The 13,777-nt window shown below is 54.2% G+C and overlaps 1 protein-coding gene and 1 long non-coding RNA gene across 9 annotated transcripts in view; one reads left to right on the forward strand and one right to left on the reverse strand.

Moving 5' to 3' along the window:
• The window catches only part of RNF220 (ring finger protein 220), a 304,953-nt gene that overhangs the window by 4,658 nt on the left and 286,518 nt on the right, over window positions 1–13,777 (reverse strand). For 4 of the 8 annotated variants that reach the window (XM_081488736.1, XM_081488740.1, XM_081488739.1 and 1 more), the window contains 6 exons: window positions 11,101–11,222; window positions 10,614–10,746; window positions 2,390–2,486; window positions 2,099–2,185; window positions 1,904–1,959; window positions 1,712–1,790 (listed from right to left, as the gene is read on the reverse strand). In XM_081488736.1, coding sequence (XP_081344862.1) covers window positions 1,712–1,790; window positions 1,904–1,959; window positions 2,099–2,185; window positions 2,390–2,486; window positions 10,614–10,746; window positions 11,101–11,222 — 574 coding nt within the window. The remainder of the gene's footprint in view (window positions 1–1,711; window positions 1,791–1,903; window positions 1,960–2,098; window positions 2,186–2,389; window positions 2,487–10,613; window positions 10,747–11,100; window positions 11,223–13,777) is intronic. The other 4 variants (XM_081488737.1, XM_081488744.1, XM_081488742.1 and 1 more) reach the window with 1 other exon arrangement.
• Window positions 6,802–8,958, forward strand: LOC145505819 (uncharacterized). Its single transcript, XR_014053303.1, has 2 exons — window positions 6,802–7,143; window positions 7,249–8,958. It is a non-coding gene; the product is annotated as an uncharacterized LOC145505819 (long non-coding RNA).

Below are 13,777 nucleotides of genomic sequence, written 5' to 3' on the forward strand. Positions count from 1 at the left end.
TGTGTGGTTACTTCAATGATTGGGAAACCAAGGCCAGGAACTGGGGGCAGCCTACTCCAGAGTAGAAAAGTAACTCGAAAACCCTAAACCAGAGAATGAGCTAGAACTGGGAAGGCAAAAGCCATGAGGGCAGAAGAGCCATTTCCCACTCCCATCTCCAAGGCCACATCCATCCCCATGGTGGATTAGCTCAGCACATAACTGGCCTCTACTCTTTGCTCTAGTGAAATACCCCATCCTCCAGGCCCCTGATCCAGGGAGGTTGTGAGCTATCCCAGAGCCCCTTGAAGGCATGGGGTAGAGAATTTCTTGGAAGAAGCCACGTCATCCTGTGTTTCTCCTTCCCCTGGATGTGGAAAAGACCCAGGATGGGAACCCATAACGTGTCTGAGAAAAAGAAACGTCATTGGGACTGAAGGGCCAGACCCGTCGGAGATCTCTGCACATGCCTGAGCCGGTCCCCAACTCATCCCCGAGGGCCCCGCCCACTGGTGCCTGTGCTCACACAGGTGGGACAGAAAGCCCAGCTCCCCCAGCCCTCAGTGGGGTAGGACCTTCATGGATGGCCACTGGCTCTGGCCCCCACCTCCCCCTCCGGCGCCATCCCTGATTAATGATCTTGTCTTTCTGATTTATGAGCAGCCCCTCCAGATGAGGGTGGGCGCCCCTTACAGCCCCGCCCGCCCCGCTCAGCTGGAGTAGGAGAGAATTATTAAATAAACATCCATACGTCATTCCTCTCCCCCCAAGCTGGTTGCACCGAACCCGTGCGGCCCGCTCCGGCGCTGACACGGAGCAGCTGCGGTGATTCATGGGCAGCCGGGCCCTGCGCCGCGGCCCATACATCATGCCAGCAGCACTCGCGGCCCTGGCCGAGATAAACTGATCAACCACAACGGGCTGGAATGAATTTATGACAACACAAAATGGAGGGAAACAAATGGGAGGTGACCCTGGGCCACCGACCCGGCCCTGCACTGGCCTGCAATCCACTCTCCTGGCAGGAGGCAAGATGGAACACTGGCCCTGGAATGAAGAGGCTGCCTTTTAACCCCAGGCAACCTAGCCTTCAGAGGAGGGAGGGGCAGGTGTGAGGAGTTAGGCAATGGCCAACAGCAGCAGCAGCTCCAGGCAGCCAGAACTGGACAATGCCACCTCCTGGGGCCAGAACTGGCCTTGCCTGGGCTTCTGGAAAGGCAGTAAGGTGCGCTGCTGCTTTCAAATCCTGGTGGCTCCTGAGGATCCAGGCCAGGGGTGGCCCAACCCTGGGGGAAGTGCTTACAGATCCCCTTTTCCCCTGCCAGAGAATGCGGGCCAAAAACTCCTACCAGAAGTGATGAGACCCAATACTCCTGCCTAAAACCCACACTGCAAGCGCCACCCGGGACAAGAAAAATGAAACCAATTTAGCTCCCGATTAAGAAACAGAAACTGGAGATGAATCAAGTGTGCCGGCTGGGCTGGGCGGCCATACATCACATTCCCCGGGCGGAGGCCCCTGCAGCAGGCAGGCGGACAGGCCGCCTGCTCCTCCCTCCACCAAGGCTCCCGGGGCCGTGGCCCAGTGATCAATTCAGCAAGTCACGCTCAGCACCAGCTGGGCCCCACTGCCGGCTGTGTGCCAGGGCAGCAGGCCTTCCTGTTAACGAAGGGCCCCCTCCCTCCCACTGAGCTGTGGTCCCTGGGGTTGGTCTCCCTCCTGGCCACTCACTTCTCAATGTCACTGTTCTTGCAGGTCTTCTGCATGGCCTCCTGTTTGCTGCTCTCACCGTTGCTGGTAGATGGCATCTCTGCTGGGACAGAGAGGGGACTCACACTCTGGCCAGACTGGGCAGCACAGGTGAGGGGTTGGGCTTGAATCAGTCACCCGCCTCTGCCCCCGCTAACTTGGGTCAGGACTTACCATCACTGGCCCATTTAGAGAACTCAGGTGTGATGCGTGTGCTAGGAGGGCCACCACTAGAGGAAAGGAAAGAGGAAGAACAAAGTGAGCCCTGAAAGCAGGCAGGACAGTCCCGAGGGCGGGCACTGGGTTGACCCCCGCCTCAGGGCCTCCCTTCCCTTTCTCCCACCCGCCCAAGTCTGTGCCCACACTTGCTTTAGGACTGCACCCCGCAGTGCCTCTCTCTCCTTGGCTTCGCCAGGCTCCTCGCCTGTGCAGGGGATGACGTCAGCCTCCGTATATCTGGCAAGGTGGTCAAGGACAATGGATCCTAGTTTGTGGTGGGCCATGAGGGTTGAATCCCCAGGAGGGCTGCCCCTGGCCCAAGCTGAGACACTGACCCTGGAGGTTTTGGTGTGGATGAGTGACTGGAGGTGCTTGTGGCTTTCTTATTCCCTTTGGCCTGTCCCACCAGTCCCTCCTTGTCCCGCAGCGCCCCAAGGATACTGTGGCTTCCCATACTCCAGAGTGTCATCCCCATCCACATCCAAGTCAGCGTCACTGTCCGGATTCTCTTTGCCGCTGCACATGACGAAGCCAGAGCCTGTGGGAAGCGGGGTGTGAGGAGCGCCAGGGGCCAGCAAGACGAGGCTAAGGATCCCCCTTCTGTTCCCCAAGTTAGGGGTCAGGTATGGGGCTAGGTAAGGCCTGACAGAAACTTGGGCTTGGGGAATAGAGAGCACTTGGGTGCTCTTGATTCTGACATTACCATTCTTTTCACTCTGCATACCTCAGCCTTCCCTGTATTGCCTGCTGCTCCAAGTGGTCTCTGCTCATAAACCAGCCCATTCATACATTACGTCAAGTCCTCAGGAGACACCTAGTCTAGGCCTGCTGTCCACCTGTCTTCCATGTCTAAGAAGAGTAGGAAGAGGACAGACAGGTCTACAAGGCCACCCCAACCCAGGAGCTGGGCATCCCATGTCCCATGGTCCAGCCTGGCGAGTCTACCAGAGGGGCGAGTAGGCTGGCAAAGGCCTGTCAGAGCCATATAGCGGAACCCTCAGCCAATGTCCTGATTTTGGCCGGCAGGTCCTTGCCAGCAAAAACACCAGGCAGCTGTTCAAATATTTGGTGTCTGAAGCGCCTGACATTAATTATTCATCCCCACCTCACTCAGCCCAGATTCCTGGACAAGTGTAGTTATAAAGGGATTAAGAAGGGACAGCCGAGGGAGGACAGGCATGCACACCTGCTTCTCAAAGCAGTCCCTGGAGGCAACCCAGCTGGGCAGAGGCAGGGCCAAGGGCTGGGCAGGCAGCTGACCCCACCAAGGTGTATTTGTCATAGCAACAGGCAGACTCTCGGCCAGTGGCGGGCGAGGCGGTGATGCAAGGGGCTGAGATGCTGAAGCTACTCCAGGCCCACTCACCTGCCTTGTGTTCTGACTCCCAGAACCACCCTTCCTGATAGCCCAGGGCCAAGGACCACAAAGCTGCTTCTCCCTCCCTGCCCCTGCCTTCTCCCAGTGGTTCTGGTCTTGGACCACATCACATGAGCCAGTGGAGTAGCCTTGCTGGGGACAAAAAGGACTGAAAGCGATGGGATCTGGGGTGAGTGGAATCGATGCAAAGCAGCTCAGAGTTCTGCTCAATGATCTCAGAAATTTCTTGTCCATTCTTCCCACTTTCAGGGTCTTACACATTCACGAAGGCAACAGGCTTGTAGTGGGTTGCCAAGCCTCTCATCTATTGCTTCGTCCTGTTGCCACAGAGTCCTGACCCTTCTTTTCCCTGCTCCAACACTGCCTGCGGCTCCTCACTGTGCCCGCGACCAATCCCTACTCTTAAGCCAGACTTGCTACGCTCTGGATGCCCCCACTTTTTCACCTTCTCTCATTTCGCTCCCTAAGTCCCACATATACATGGACAGATGACTTACTCCACCTCCAATGTCACCCTGTCTGGCTCGTGCTCTCTCTCCATCTGGAATGTTCTCCATCTTTCAAGCCCATTTCAAAAGCACTTTCTTCCTGATCCTTCTCCATCCTACACTGCTGGTTTCTGGTCTCACAAAGGGGCTACCCATCCCAGAGGTAAGCAGCACCAGGGAAACAGAGAGCTAACAGGTACTGCCCAGCTCCACCCCTGCCCGCCAGTCCTCATCTGTCCTCCACACTGAGGCACAAACAAACTCAAGGCAGCAGGCGGGTCAGCAGCAGGGCCATTAAGCTGAGAAAACACCAAGTTACAGCTCTGTCTCCTATTCACAGCCAAGTGTCCTGACAAGCAATTCCCACTTTGTGGGTGAGTGGCACCTCTATAAACCCTCTGACAGTTTGGGAGACAAACTCTGCCATCAATCAGAATGTAGCTATCAGGTTCACTTAGAGCCTGCGCCCCTCGAGCTCTTCCAACCCCCCTCCTCCAAGTGCAGGCAGCTCAGCAGTCAGCCTCACATCTTCGGCTTGGCCAGACCCTGCCCAGCCCTGCCTTGAGGGTGCGTGAGAAGCAAAGCCGAGAATCCTGGCACCACTCCTCAGCCCAGTATGGCTCCCATGGCAAACCTGAGAAAATGGGGCACTCCCAAATTGCCAGGAAAAGTCCAGGCTTCTCAACACATAAAGCAGCCCAGTGGCCGGAAGTCTTTATCTCTGCAGTCTCGTTGCCTGCCAGGCCTGGACCAGGTCTCTGCACTCTGGTGGAACACAGCTATTTTGGTTCCCAAGGCCTGTGTGTTTTCTCATGACCCCAGGCCTTTGTACTTGCTGTTATCTCTACCTAGAAATGTCTCCCTCTTGGTCTACAGAACACATTCCTGCTCATTCTGCAAGTCTGACTCTTCTCAATCATGCCTTCTATTCATGGTGCCTACACATAGTAGTTGCTCTATAAATACTTCCTGAGTGAACTTGCTTCAACATTCTCTCAAACTTTATTGAACTCATCCTCCACCTGGCTTGACACTGAGGACACTGTTTCCTGATCTGATTCTTACGCTCAAGGTGCTGAGTACAGATGAGACTTCCCTAGACTTTTCTACAGAGGGGCCCCTTCCGTGATGTCCACCCAGGCTCCTGTACAACTCCAAATTCACATGTATTACCATGTATTGTCACTGTTGCTCACCAGATTGAAAGCCTAAGTCTGTGATCTAAGTGTTGCCCAGCACAGAGCCGGCCAGGCCCACCACAGGCGCCATGTAACACCCCCGAGCAGTGATGGCTAAATGCCGTCGGTGCTGTTCTGTTAGGTGCTGGGAGCCCTGTGCCAGAGGCAGGCCCAGGCCTGATGAGCTGGCGGCCTGTAGAAACCTCTCCAGCCACAACCTCTCCTCTCAGACCCCATCTCTCAGGTGGGCAACAATCTCCTTCTCCGACCACCTTGACAGGATGGAGAGCACGACACATCTTGTTTGCCAAGGAAAAGGCCTGCCTTTGGTTGGAGCAGCTAACTCTGACCCTGACCCCATCCTTCAGCAGACAGATGTTGGGAGCCTCTCCCTACCCCTCAGGTGTTCAGAACAGGCTGCCACTGCCAATTTCACTCCTATGCTGCCCCAGCCAACTCCAACCTCCTTCCCAGCGCATTAAACTTTATTTTCTTAATGAAATGTCACTTGCTGACTTCTGGCAGAATCATAATAAAAAGAAACGGCTATAAAGCCATTTTATGCAGACAGGGCCCCCGCCAGCTTGCCGCCCGACCCCCCCCCCCAACATACTTTGAGAAGGTGGCTCCACAGTCATTTTATGTTCTCAGCTGCTGGACTATCCCAAGCCAGTACTCAGAGGCAAGATGGCACAGAAAATGCCTTTCCAAGCCTCTGGCTCCTGCTCTGTGAAGCTCCGGGGATAACAGACAAGCTGCCACTCCTGCTGCTACTATTGAGGGCAGGGACTCTGCCCTCAGACCCTGCAAGATGACCCAGAGCACTCTTCAGTCACCGGGGAGTCCCCTTGCTATGGCTCAGACCCACGAAGGGCTGGGTGCTGCTGTCCACAGGCAGACTAACCCTGATGATCAGTGATGCTCAGCAGTGGGGGCTTGGTCTAGGGAGGGTGGGCAGTGCAAAAAAACCTCTTCCCTCCAAACAGAACTTAACAATAGAGAGGGAGAGGGTTAAGTGCATAAATGATAAGCAAAGCCTAAATTTCATGTAAATGAGCCATCTCTCATAAACTCATTTCTTCTTGGGTCATCTCAAAGAGAGAAGGAAAAAAAAATCAGCGTTAATTTGATCAATTGATCAGATGATCGATTGTGAAACTGGAGATGCCCACTGACTAGGGGCAGTAACGTCCTGGAACTTGAAACCACAAAAAAAGAGCCATCGATTTCCTCACCTGCTGCTCCCAACAAAACCAAAGCCCAGGGAGAAAGGCGTCCTGGGGCCTCCAGAGGCCCATGCTCTCCAAAGGAGGGGAGAAGAGGGTGGTGCGCAGCAGCAGCTTCCGGAGAGTTTTACACTGGAATTAGTTACAGATGCAGTTACGGTGTCTTGTGTAAACGCCATCGATTGGGGAGCTGACAGTCTGGGGAGCTGCGATGCGGGACAATCAATCGGCCTGCAGTGTCACCTGCCACCTCGCTGAACAGTTGACAATGCAATTATCCAGTGTGGAGGCAGGGAGTTGGCGTGTGTCAAACGCACTTAGCCACTTTCCGGGCCTCCTCGATAACGCGTTTCACTGCCTCACGTCAGGAGAGGCGCAGAGAGACAGACGCCGTTTAAAACCATTGATACTTGCTCCTTCTGCCTGTACTCCCTCTGTCCTGGTTTAACAATTGTGTTTCCAAAAGGCGATTAAATCCCCGTCAGTTGCCACAGGGGACAGAAGGTGCCCTGCTCCTTGCCACCCCTCCTTGCTCCTCCCACCAAACAAGTTCTAACTCAGGGTGGTAAGGAGGTAGAACCCTGGACACACTCCATTCCAAGACTGCCTCTGGCAGTTGGCTGTTCCAGCACCTGTCACTGACTGTACCAGGCAGCAGGGCTGCCCTGGGGGACATTTTGGAAATCTGGGGCTCCCATCTTTTGGAAATCAACATGCCGAAGGAGGCAGCAGCTAAGGCCAGGCCAATTTCTCCAGGCCCTGGACTCACAATACCCCTCAACCCCTTGACCTACAATCTGGCGTTCAAGTTTTACCAAGCAACAGCCAGTTAACAGATCTGCGCCACAGCTGCCCCACCTTTCCTCTCCATGGCATCTCATCCCAGGCCACATGGAGCCAGTCTAAATCCAAGGCAACAACTCAAGTAAGATGCAGTCCCTAGGCGAGGATCAGGGCAGGGCAGAGGCCTGGAGAGCGGGTTCTCTTAGTAGCGTCCCTGTCTCCACCCCTCCACCTGTTTGATTCAAAGGGGCTCAGTGCTGGATTCCAGGGACGCATCCTTCCAGGGCTCAAAGACTGAGCTGCAGCACCTTCCACTTCCTGCCGCTTCCTGGGAAATCCCTCCACCTTATCATCCGAATACCCATTGCATCACTGTCACGTCATCTCAAGCCAACCATTCCATGTCCTCGCTCCAGCCTGTCCATCCCAGAGATAATGAGCTCCAGGCTCCCCTAATCCAGCTAAGTGAACGTTCACTGGCAAACAAGACAGGGGAAAGATCAAGGCTCCCACCACAAGTCTCTTGTCTGGGACCAGGAGTTGGAGATAGGCAATGAGGAAAGCCGGGCTCATTCCTCACACACCTCCTTTGACTACAGGCAGGCACGGGTTTGTCCCCAAGGGCTGTATAATTGGTTCCCAAAGTGGCCCAATCTAAAGGCCCCCTGCTCTGCCCGGGGCTGGCATGGGGTGCCAGAAGAGCTTCTGTTTTTCCCCTAATGCTGACCTCTTTTAGGGAAATGTTGGTGAACTACGGTCTGTGCACCGCCCTTTATGCAATTATAACTGAGTGGGGGGAAAACAGCGCTAGCAGGCTAGCAAACCCAAGGTTCAGAGAGGACAACTCAACAGCTCACGCACATAGCCCTGGGTGTCCCCCAGAACTGAGAGGGCCACTGTGTTTGCTAAACAAATGTTTCTTTCAAACTACTCTTATGAAACCTTTCAGTATCTCTTCTTTTAGATTCTTGAAGATCCATGTCTACCTGGACCTATCCTAGTCCTTACCTGTTCTATCTGATCCTTCATTCGGTCCTACAATACCAATTTCAAGCCCTCCCAGGCCTGAGCTCTCTGGGTCTCAGTAATCACAGGTCCCATCTCCAAGGCCCATTCCCCTCAGTCAAGTGTCCCACCAACAATTCCTGCTTGTTCATTGGCTCCGTAGCACATTACATTCAAAGGAACTCATCTGCTCCACCACACCAGCCCCCATTGGGTCTGGTGGGAAGCCATGCTGAGGATGACGAAGGGGCCCTGGTCTGGGAGGAGGGATAGGTGATGATCAGATACAGGAACTTATGTGCAATTCTTCAATTCTTTCATATCTAACAAGGACAGCAATCTCTGTTCTGTCAGCACGCACAGTGCGGCTTAAATGGGCCTCGCCGTTAGCCTGCTCATCTTGCCTCTGCTCCCTCTCTCTGAAGTTGGCCGGGCAGCTTCTTCAACCGGCGTTATCACTCCCTCTAACCGGTCTTGGCAGGCAATCTAATTCCTCCTGAAAAGGTCACCGCCATTTTAACTGCCTTTCAATCACATTAAGCACGCGCTGCCCGGCTTGCGGCCCAGCCCGCCCGGCGGGCGATCAATGCGCTGCACTGACACCAGCCCGCCTGGCTGGGCCACACCCAACCCCCCAAGAGTTGGGGCCTCTCGGTCCTGGCCAAGGAGGGTAGACTGACAGATGGCCAGCTTCTGCAGACAAGGTTTCGGGGGCAGAGGCGGTCAGGATCAGCCAGGGCCTCCTTTGATAGCACCCCCCCTACCGAGGAGCCTCAGCCTCCTCCGCTCCACTGCGCCCTGCTCTCTGCCTCGTGGCCCCTGCTGATCTCGCTGTAAAACAGCCTTTCAAGTCTGTCTGTCTTTTGACTGCACTAAGCTGTTTGAGAGGCGGCAGCAGCTTCTATCAGGAAAGCTGGAGCAATTCTCTGCAGATAAAGGCACCTCCGGCCCCTGTTCCCTCTTCAAGTCTCACTCTCATTCTCGCTCTCCAAATCACTCAAAGAAAAACCCCCTTTGAACTCCTCTCAGGAATTCTTGAAAGGAACAACCTCACCATGTAAACACTCAGGGAAAACTGACACCCGCCCAGGGCTGAAGAGCCCCTCACAACCACTCTGCAAGTGGGTCCCAGTGCCTGGGAAATACATGGTCGTATGGGCAGGCCCCATGCGGCTTCATCTTCCTAAGCCTTGTCTGGAGCCCAGAAGCCATCAGGTCCAGTTCTGGGCCAAGTAACCTGACCAAGAAGTTGCTACAGCAATGGAACACATGAAAATCTGCAGCCACCAACAGAGTGAACCCAGAGCAGCATCCCGGAACTGACCGGGGGCACCTGTGAGTACAAATCACAGGACCCCCGGCTTTGGGGCTCTCTGGGCCTCAGATACTCAGAAACTCCAGGACAGGACCAGAGGGAAATGGCAAATGGACATTCTGTAGCTCAGTCCTCAGTTTGGTCTGATTAACCTTTCTCATTTACATTTTGCCAATGTGAGAGAAGCCCCAAGGCATAATGCCACACCTGGGCTTGTGGCCTCTTCATGTAGCCAGTTTGCCCTGGATGGTACTGTAGGGATCACTTCTCATCACCAGCCCTAGAAGTACAGCCCCAGTGAGGCAGAGACCCTCCTCTCAGCTGCCGCGATATTCCCAAGGGACCAGACACAGCACTACCCCCAAGGGTGTTGCCCAGAGAACTGGAGGCAGATGGGAAGCAGATTGGCTCACTTAATGACCACAAGCTGCAGTGCCAGCTGTGCTTGTGCACAGAAAGAGCGATGAGCTGGAGGCTGGGAGGCAAGACAGCTCCCCTTTCACCCTGTCCAAGGCAGGAAGCATCAACAAGAAGACACGGACCTTGGGTTCCTACCAGTCTGCTATTTAACCTGATGGGGGTTGGGGACTTCCATTGGGCCAAACCATGTCTCTCCAAGGTTCCAGGTGGGCAGTGGAGCTGGGCAGGTCCCTGCAGAGCCCTCTGCAGGGAGTCCAAGGGAAGCAGGAGCAGCTGGGCACAGGCCCCTCTTGCTTCAGGGCAGAGGGCGCTCAGGGAGAAGGGATGGGATCATAGCTAAAATTAGATTCACCAATGAAGCTCATGGGAGGTCAAATTTTGCCATAACTCACTCTCTCCTCTGTAACTGATTTCCCTGATGTGGGGCTGAGGAGGAGGAGGAGGAAAATCCAATGTGTTTGCCTGGAAGCCCTCGGGGCCCCCAGTGCTGGAGGTGTACAGCAGGTTGCTGGATTCTCATTTATCAGCCTTAAGAGGGATGGAGTGATAAATGCATAACCGTCCCTTTAATATTTTATGCAGGTGCTAACGCGGCTTGGCTGTCACCTTCAATGCATCACCCGAGGCGGAGAGCCCCCCTCGTCACTCCTAGCTTGCAGCCTCACAATTCTATTTCCCCACCCAAATACATCCATTTTAATATGCACATCACAGGCAGGCAGCACGGTCACAAAGAAGGCCTGCCAGCAGCAGTTCCCACGTGGCCGAATGGATGACCAGCCACCAGCCCTGGCCTCTTGGCTCCCACAGATGGCTACCCAGCAGAGGCCTGGCCACCACAGTGCCACTGCCTAGGTGTCGGCTGCTTGTACCTCGGAAACCACCTTCCAGGAGAGTGGTGGCCCGTATCCGCTTCTGCCCGCACCACTCATACTCCTCAAAACGGTTGCTGTTCTCATGCTCGATGTCCGCGGCATCGTCCTCAGCCATGCAGGAGCCTTCCCTCTGTGAAGAGCAGAGCAGGATCATGCGGGTCCCAGGCCGTCCCTACCTGCTCCCCAGGGCCTGCGAGGAAGGCACAGCCCTGGCCCCCAGCTGCAGTGTGCCCCACAGGCCCCCAGCTCTAGGGCTCCTTGGAAGTAAACCAATCGAGAGGTCAAAGACCTGGGCTTTTCCCCAATAATTTTCCACTGGAGCCCCAGGGGAGGAGTGGGAGAGTGAAAGCAAAGGAAGAGGGCAAAGAACAGAGAAGAAGCAGCTGCTGAGACCACGTGGAGACCCCAACAGCCCAGAGATTGGAGGCAGTCAGCGGCTAGTGTCAGGGGAAGGGGGTGGGGTAGGTGGTGATGGCCCCTCTACCTTAGAAAGGCAATGCTCCACATGCCTACTCATCTCCTGCTCCGATCCTGTCAGGGGGCGGCTGCACAGGGGACATACCTGCCCTTCATCTTGCTTCCTCCGTTTCATTTTCCCAATCCGAGCTGCATGGAGAAACCGAAAACAAAGCACAGAACAGGCAGGTGGTCACTGGAGCTCCCAAGGTCCTAGTGGGACTGACATATCCTGACCTCCTGCCAGCCATTAGCCCTCTGGCTCATGCCCAATCTCGCCCTCGTTATGCAGCACCTTCTTCACCTCCTTTGGGGTCTGGCCTTGCCACGAGCACCGGGGGAGGAGACTGGTGCTAGGCCAGCCAAGTGTCCACTCTTTGGCTACAGCTGGCTACCTACGGTGCTCAATGAGTCCAGTGAGCAAAGATGCTCCCCTTGGCACTTACTAGGTATCTCCCCAGAAGGCCAAGATCACAGGCTCTTTTAGAGTCAAGACACACAACTTTAGATATCACCTCTTGGCTAGAATCCAAAGTCTCTTCAGGGGCCTGATTTGGCCAGCTGTTTACTTATCAGTTAAAACCGCTTTGTTCCTGGGCCAGCAGGCCCAAGGTACAGCCCTCAGTGTCCTATATAAAATCATCCCAGGGAGGATTTCTCTCAGGTCCACTGGTCCCATTTTACAGAAGAGGAGATTGAGGCCTAGTCATAAAGGTACAGAGGGTCTGAGTCAGAGAGCCCAGGATATCCTGAGAGGGTAGCCCTTACTGTGCCTACTCGAACCTGTTCCATCATTTCTAATCAGAGAAGAGGGGCTGGCAGGCCCCTGAGGCAGAGGGCTGCCTGCCATGCTGTCCCACAGGGGGCTCAATTCCAAAGTGCACACTGCAAGCCCACAGCACTGCTAATTAATGCTGAGAGATGCAATCATTTCTAATTAGCTCACTAATCCCTCTCTGCAGCCCTCCTGTCACTGAAGCAGGAAGGGGTCAAAACAAGGGACTCTGTTCCCTCTACCCCCTCCCTTGATGCAGAGCTAGCCACTTGGAGACCAGACTGATTAGGGTGGGGGTGGAGCCAGCCAAGGAAGGAAGGGTTCCTCACTGCAAGGCCAGAAAGAACGTTCTCATAGATACTGACCCTAGCGGAAGGCTCATCAATGCAGGCTAGGGACTGAGACACTGGTGAACGGTGATGCAGGTGACAGTTGCTAAGTTACAATTTGGAGCTTCAACTGTGTGTGTTAACTACCCTACACGAGGAAGCTCATTTTACTCTTTATCTGGAAACCAGGTTGTATTAAGCACTTTGCCAGATAAAAATACCTAAAGCTCAATCAAGCAGTAGCCCAGGTAGCTAAAAAGTGGCAAAGGCAGGATAGGAAACCATGCCTTATTCTACAACTTCGAATGCTCTCTTGTCCCAAGAGTGCCCCCAACTGATCAGTATCAACAAAGACGGATCCTGCGAGTGTGCTAGGGCAGCACTTGGAACCCCAGCTCCTGCCTGTTGAGGGCCTGAAGCAGGGAGTTACTCCAGAAAAGAGCAGCCCCAGAAAGACCCAAATCAACAGGCAAGCCACCATTCCACCAGGACTGAGCATGGAGTTTGAGAAACCTTGGCCTGCAGCCCGGCCCATCTCCTGAGTTTCCGGTGCTCTCACTACAGGAGATGTGACCATGTTCTGGTGCCCAGTGGATTTTGTGGACAAAAATCTAGGCTCTTTCACCTTGACTGCCCTAACCCTTGGAATCTCAGGCTCAAGCCCACCTTGACACTCTAGAGCCAGGGCGCGGGTGGAGAAGGGATGCTAGATATCAGAAAGGCATTGAGCAAGTGACCCTGAGAATTCGAGGAGGCTGTACAGATCCATGCTCCAGTACAAAGGTGCCTCCCCTAACCTGCCTAGAGCTGGAGGGACTGCCTCTCTGGTAAGGAGACTATGAGAGACACTGATAATTGAATAAACAGGTGAATTTCACAGGATTGCCAAGGAAGGTGGGACACTAGATGCTCTCCTTGCCCAAGCCACCCATGCCAGAAAACTCCTTGTGGTCCCAGGAAAGCACCCTGATGGACTGGGCATCACCTGGAGATTCTCAGATAAGCAAGGCAGATTTGGTTATTTTCTTGCCATCCATCATCTAAGTCCTGAACTAAGCTTACTAAAGCATGATAGGGAAAAGTGTGCTCCCTACATGGAAGCTTCCACTAATAAGAAAAGTCAAAGTATTGCCAAGGAGGCAGCATGGCATGGTCCAAGCAGCACAGGCTTTCAAGGTAGGTGTGTGTTTATTGCTCAGTTGTGTCTGACTCTTTGCAATCCCATAGACTACAGCCCACCAGGTTCCTCTGTCCATGGAATTCTCCAGGCAAGAACACTGGAGTGGGTTAACCGGTTCAAACCACGGCTCGGCTGTATCCCAGCTGTGTGGTTTTCAACAAATCGCTTCACCTGTCCCAGCCTCAGTTTCCTCATCTACAAAACGAGTGTTACAATAAAGGGTTATCATAACCCTCTCAGTTATGATAAAGACGTTTAACATGGTGCTGGCCCATGATAAATGCTCTCCTTTTCCCAAAATCTGGGGATCAGCCTGGCAGGAGAAACCAAGCGGCAGGAACTGGGTATCTTGAACACTGATGGCCTTACCAGCTGGTCCAGAGACCCCCAAGCCCCTTACAGCCAACCCCCAGATACACCA

The sequence above is a fragment of the Giraffa tippelskirchi genome, chromosome 5 (assembly GCF_054371585.1).
Source record: "Giraffa tippelskirchi isolate mGirTip1 chromosome 5, T2T-mGirTip1v1.2.pri, whole genome shotgun sequence".
NCBI classification, from domain to species: Eukaryota; Metazoa; Chordata; class Mammalia; order Artiodactyla; family Giraffidae; genus Giraffa; species Giraffa tippelskirchi.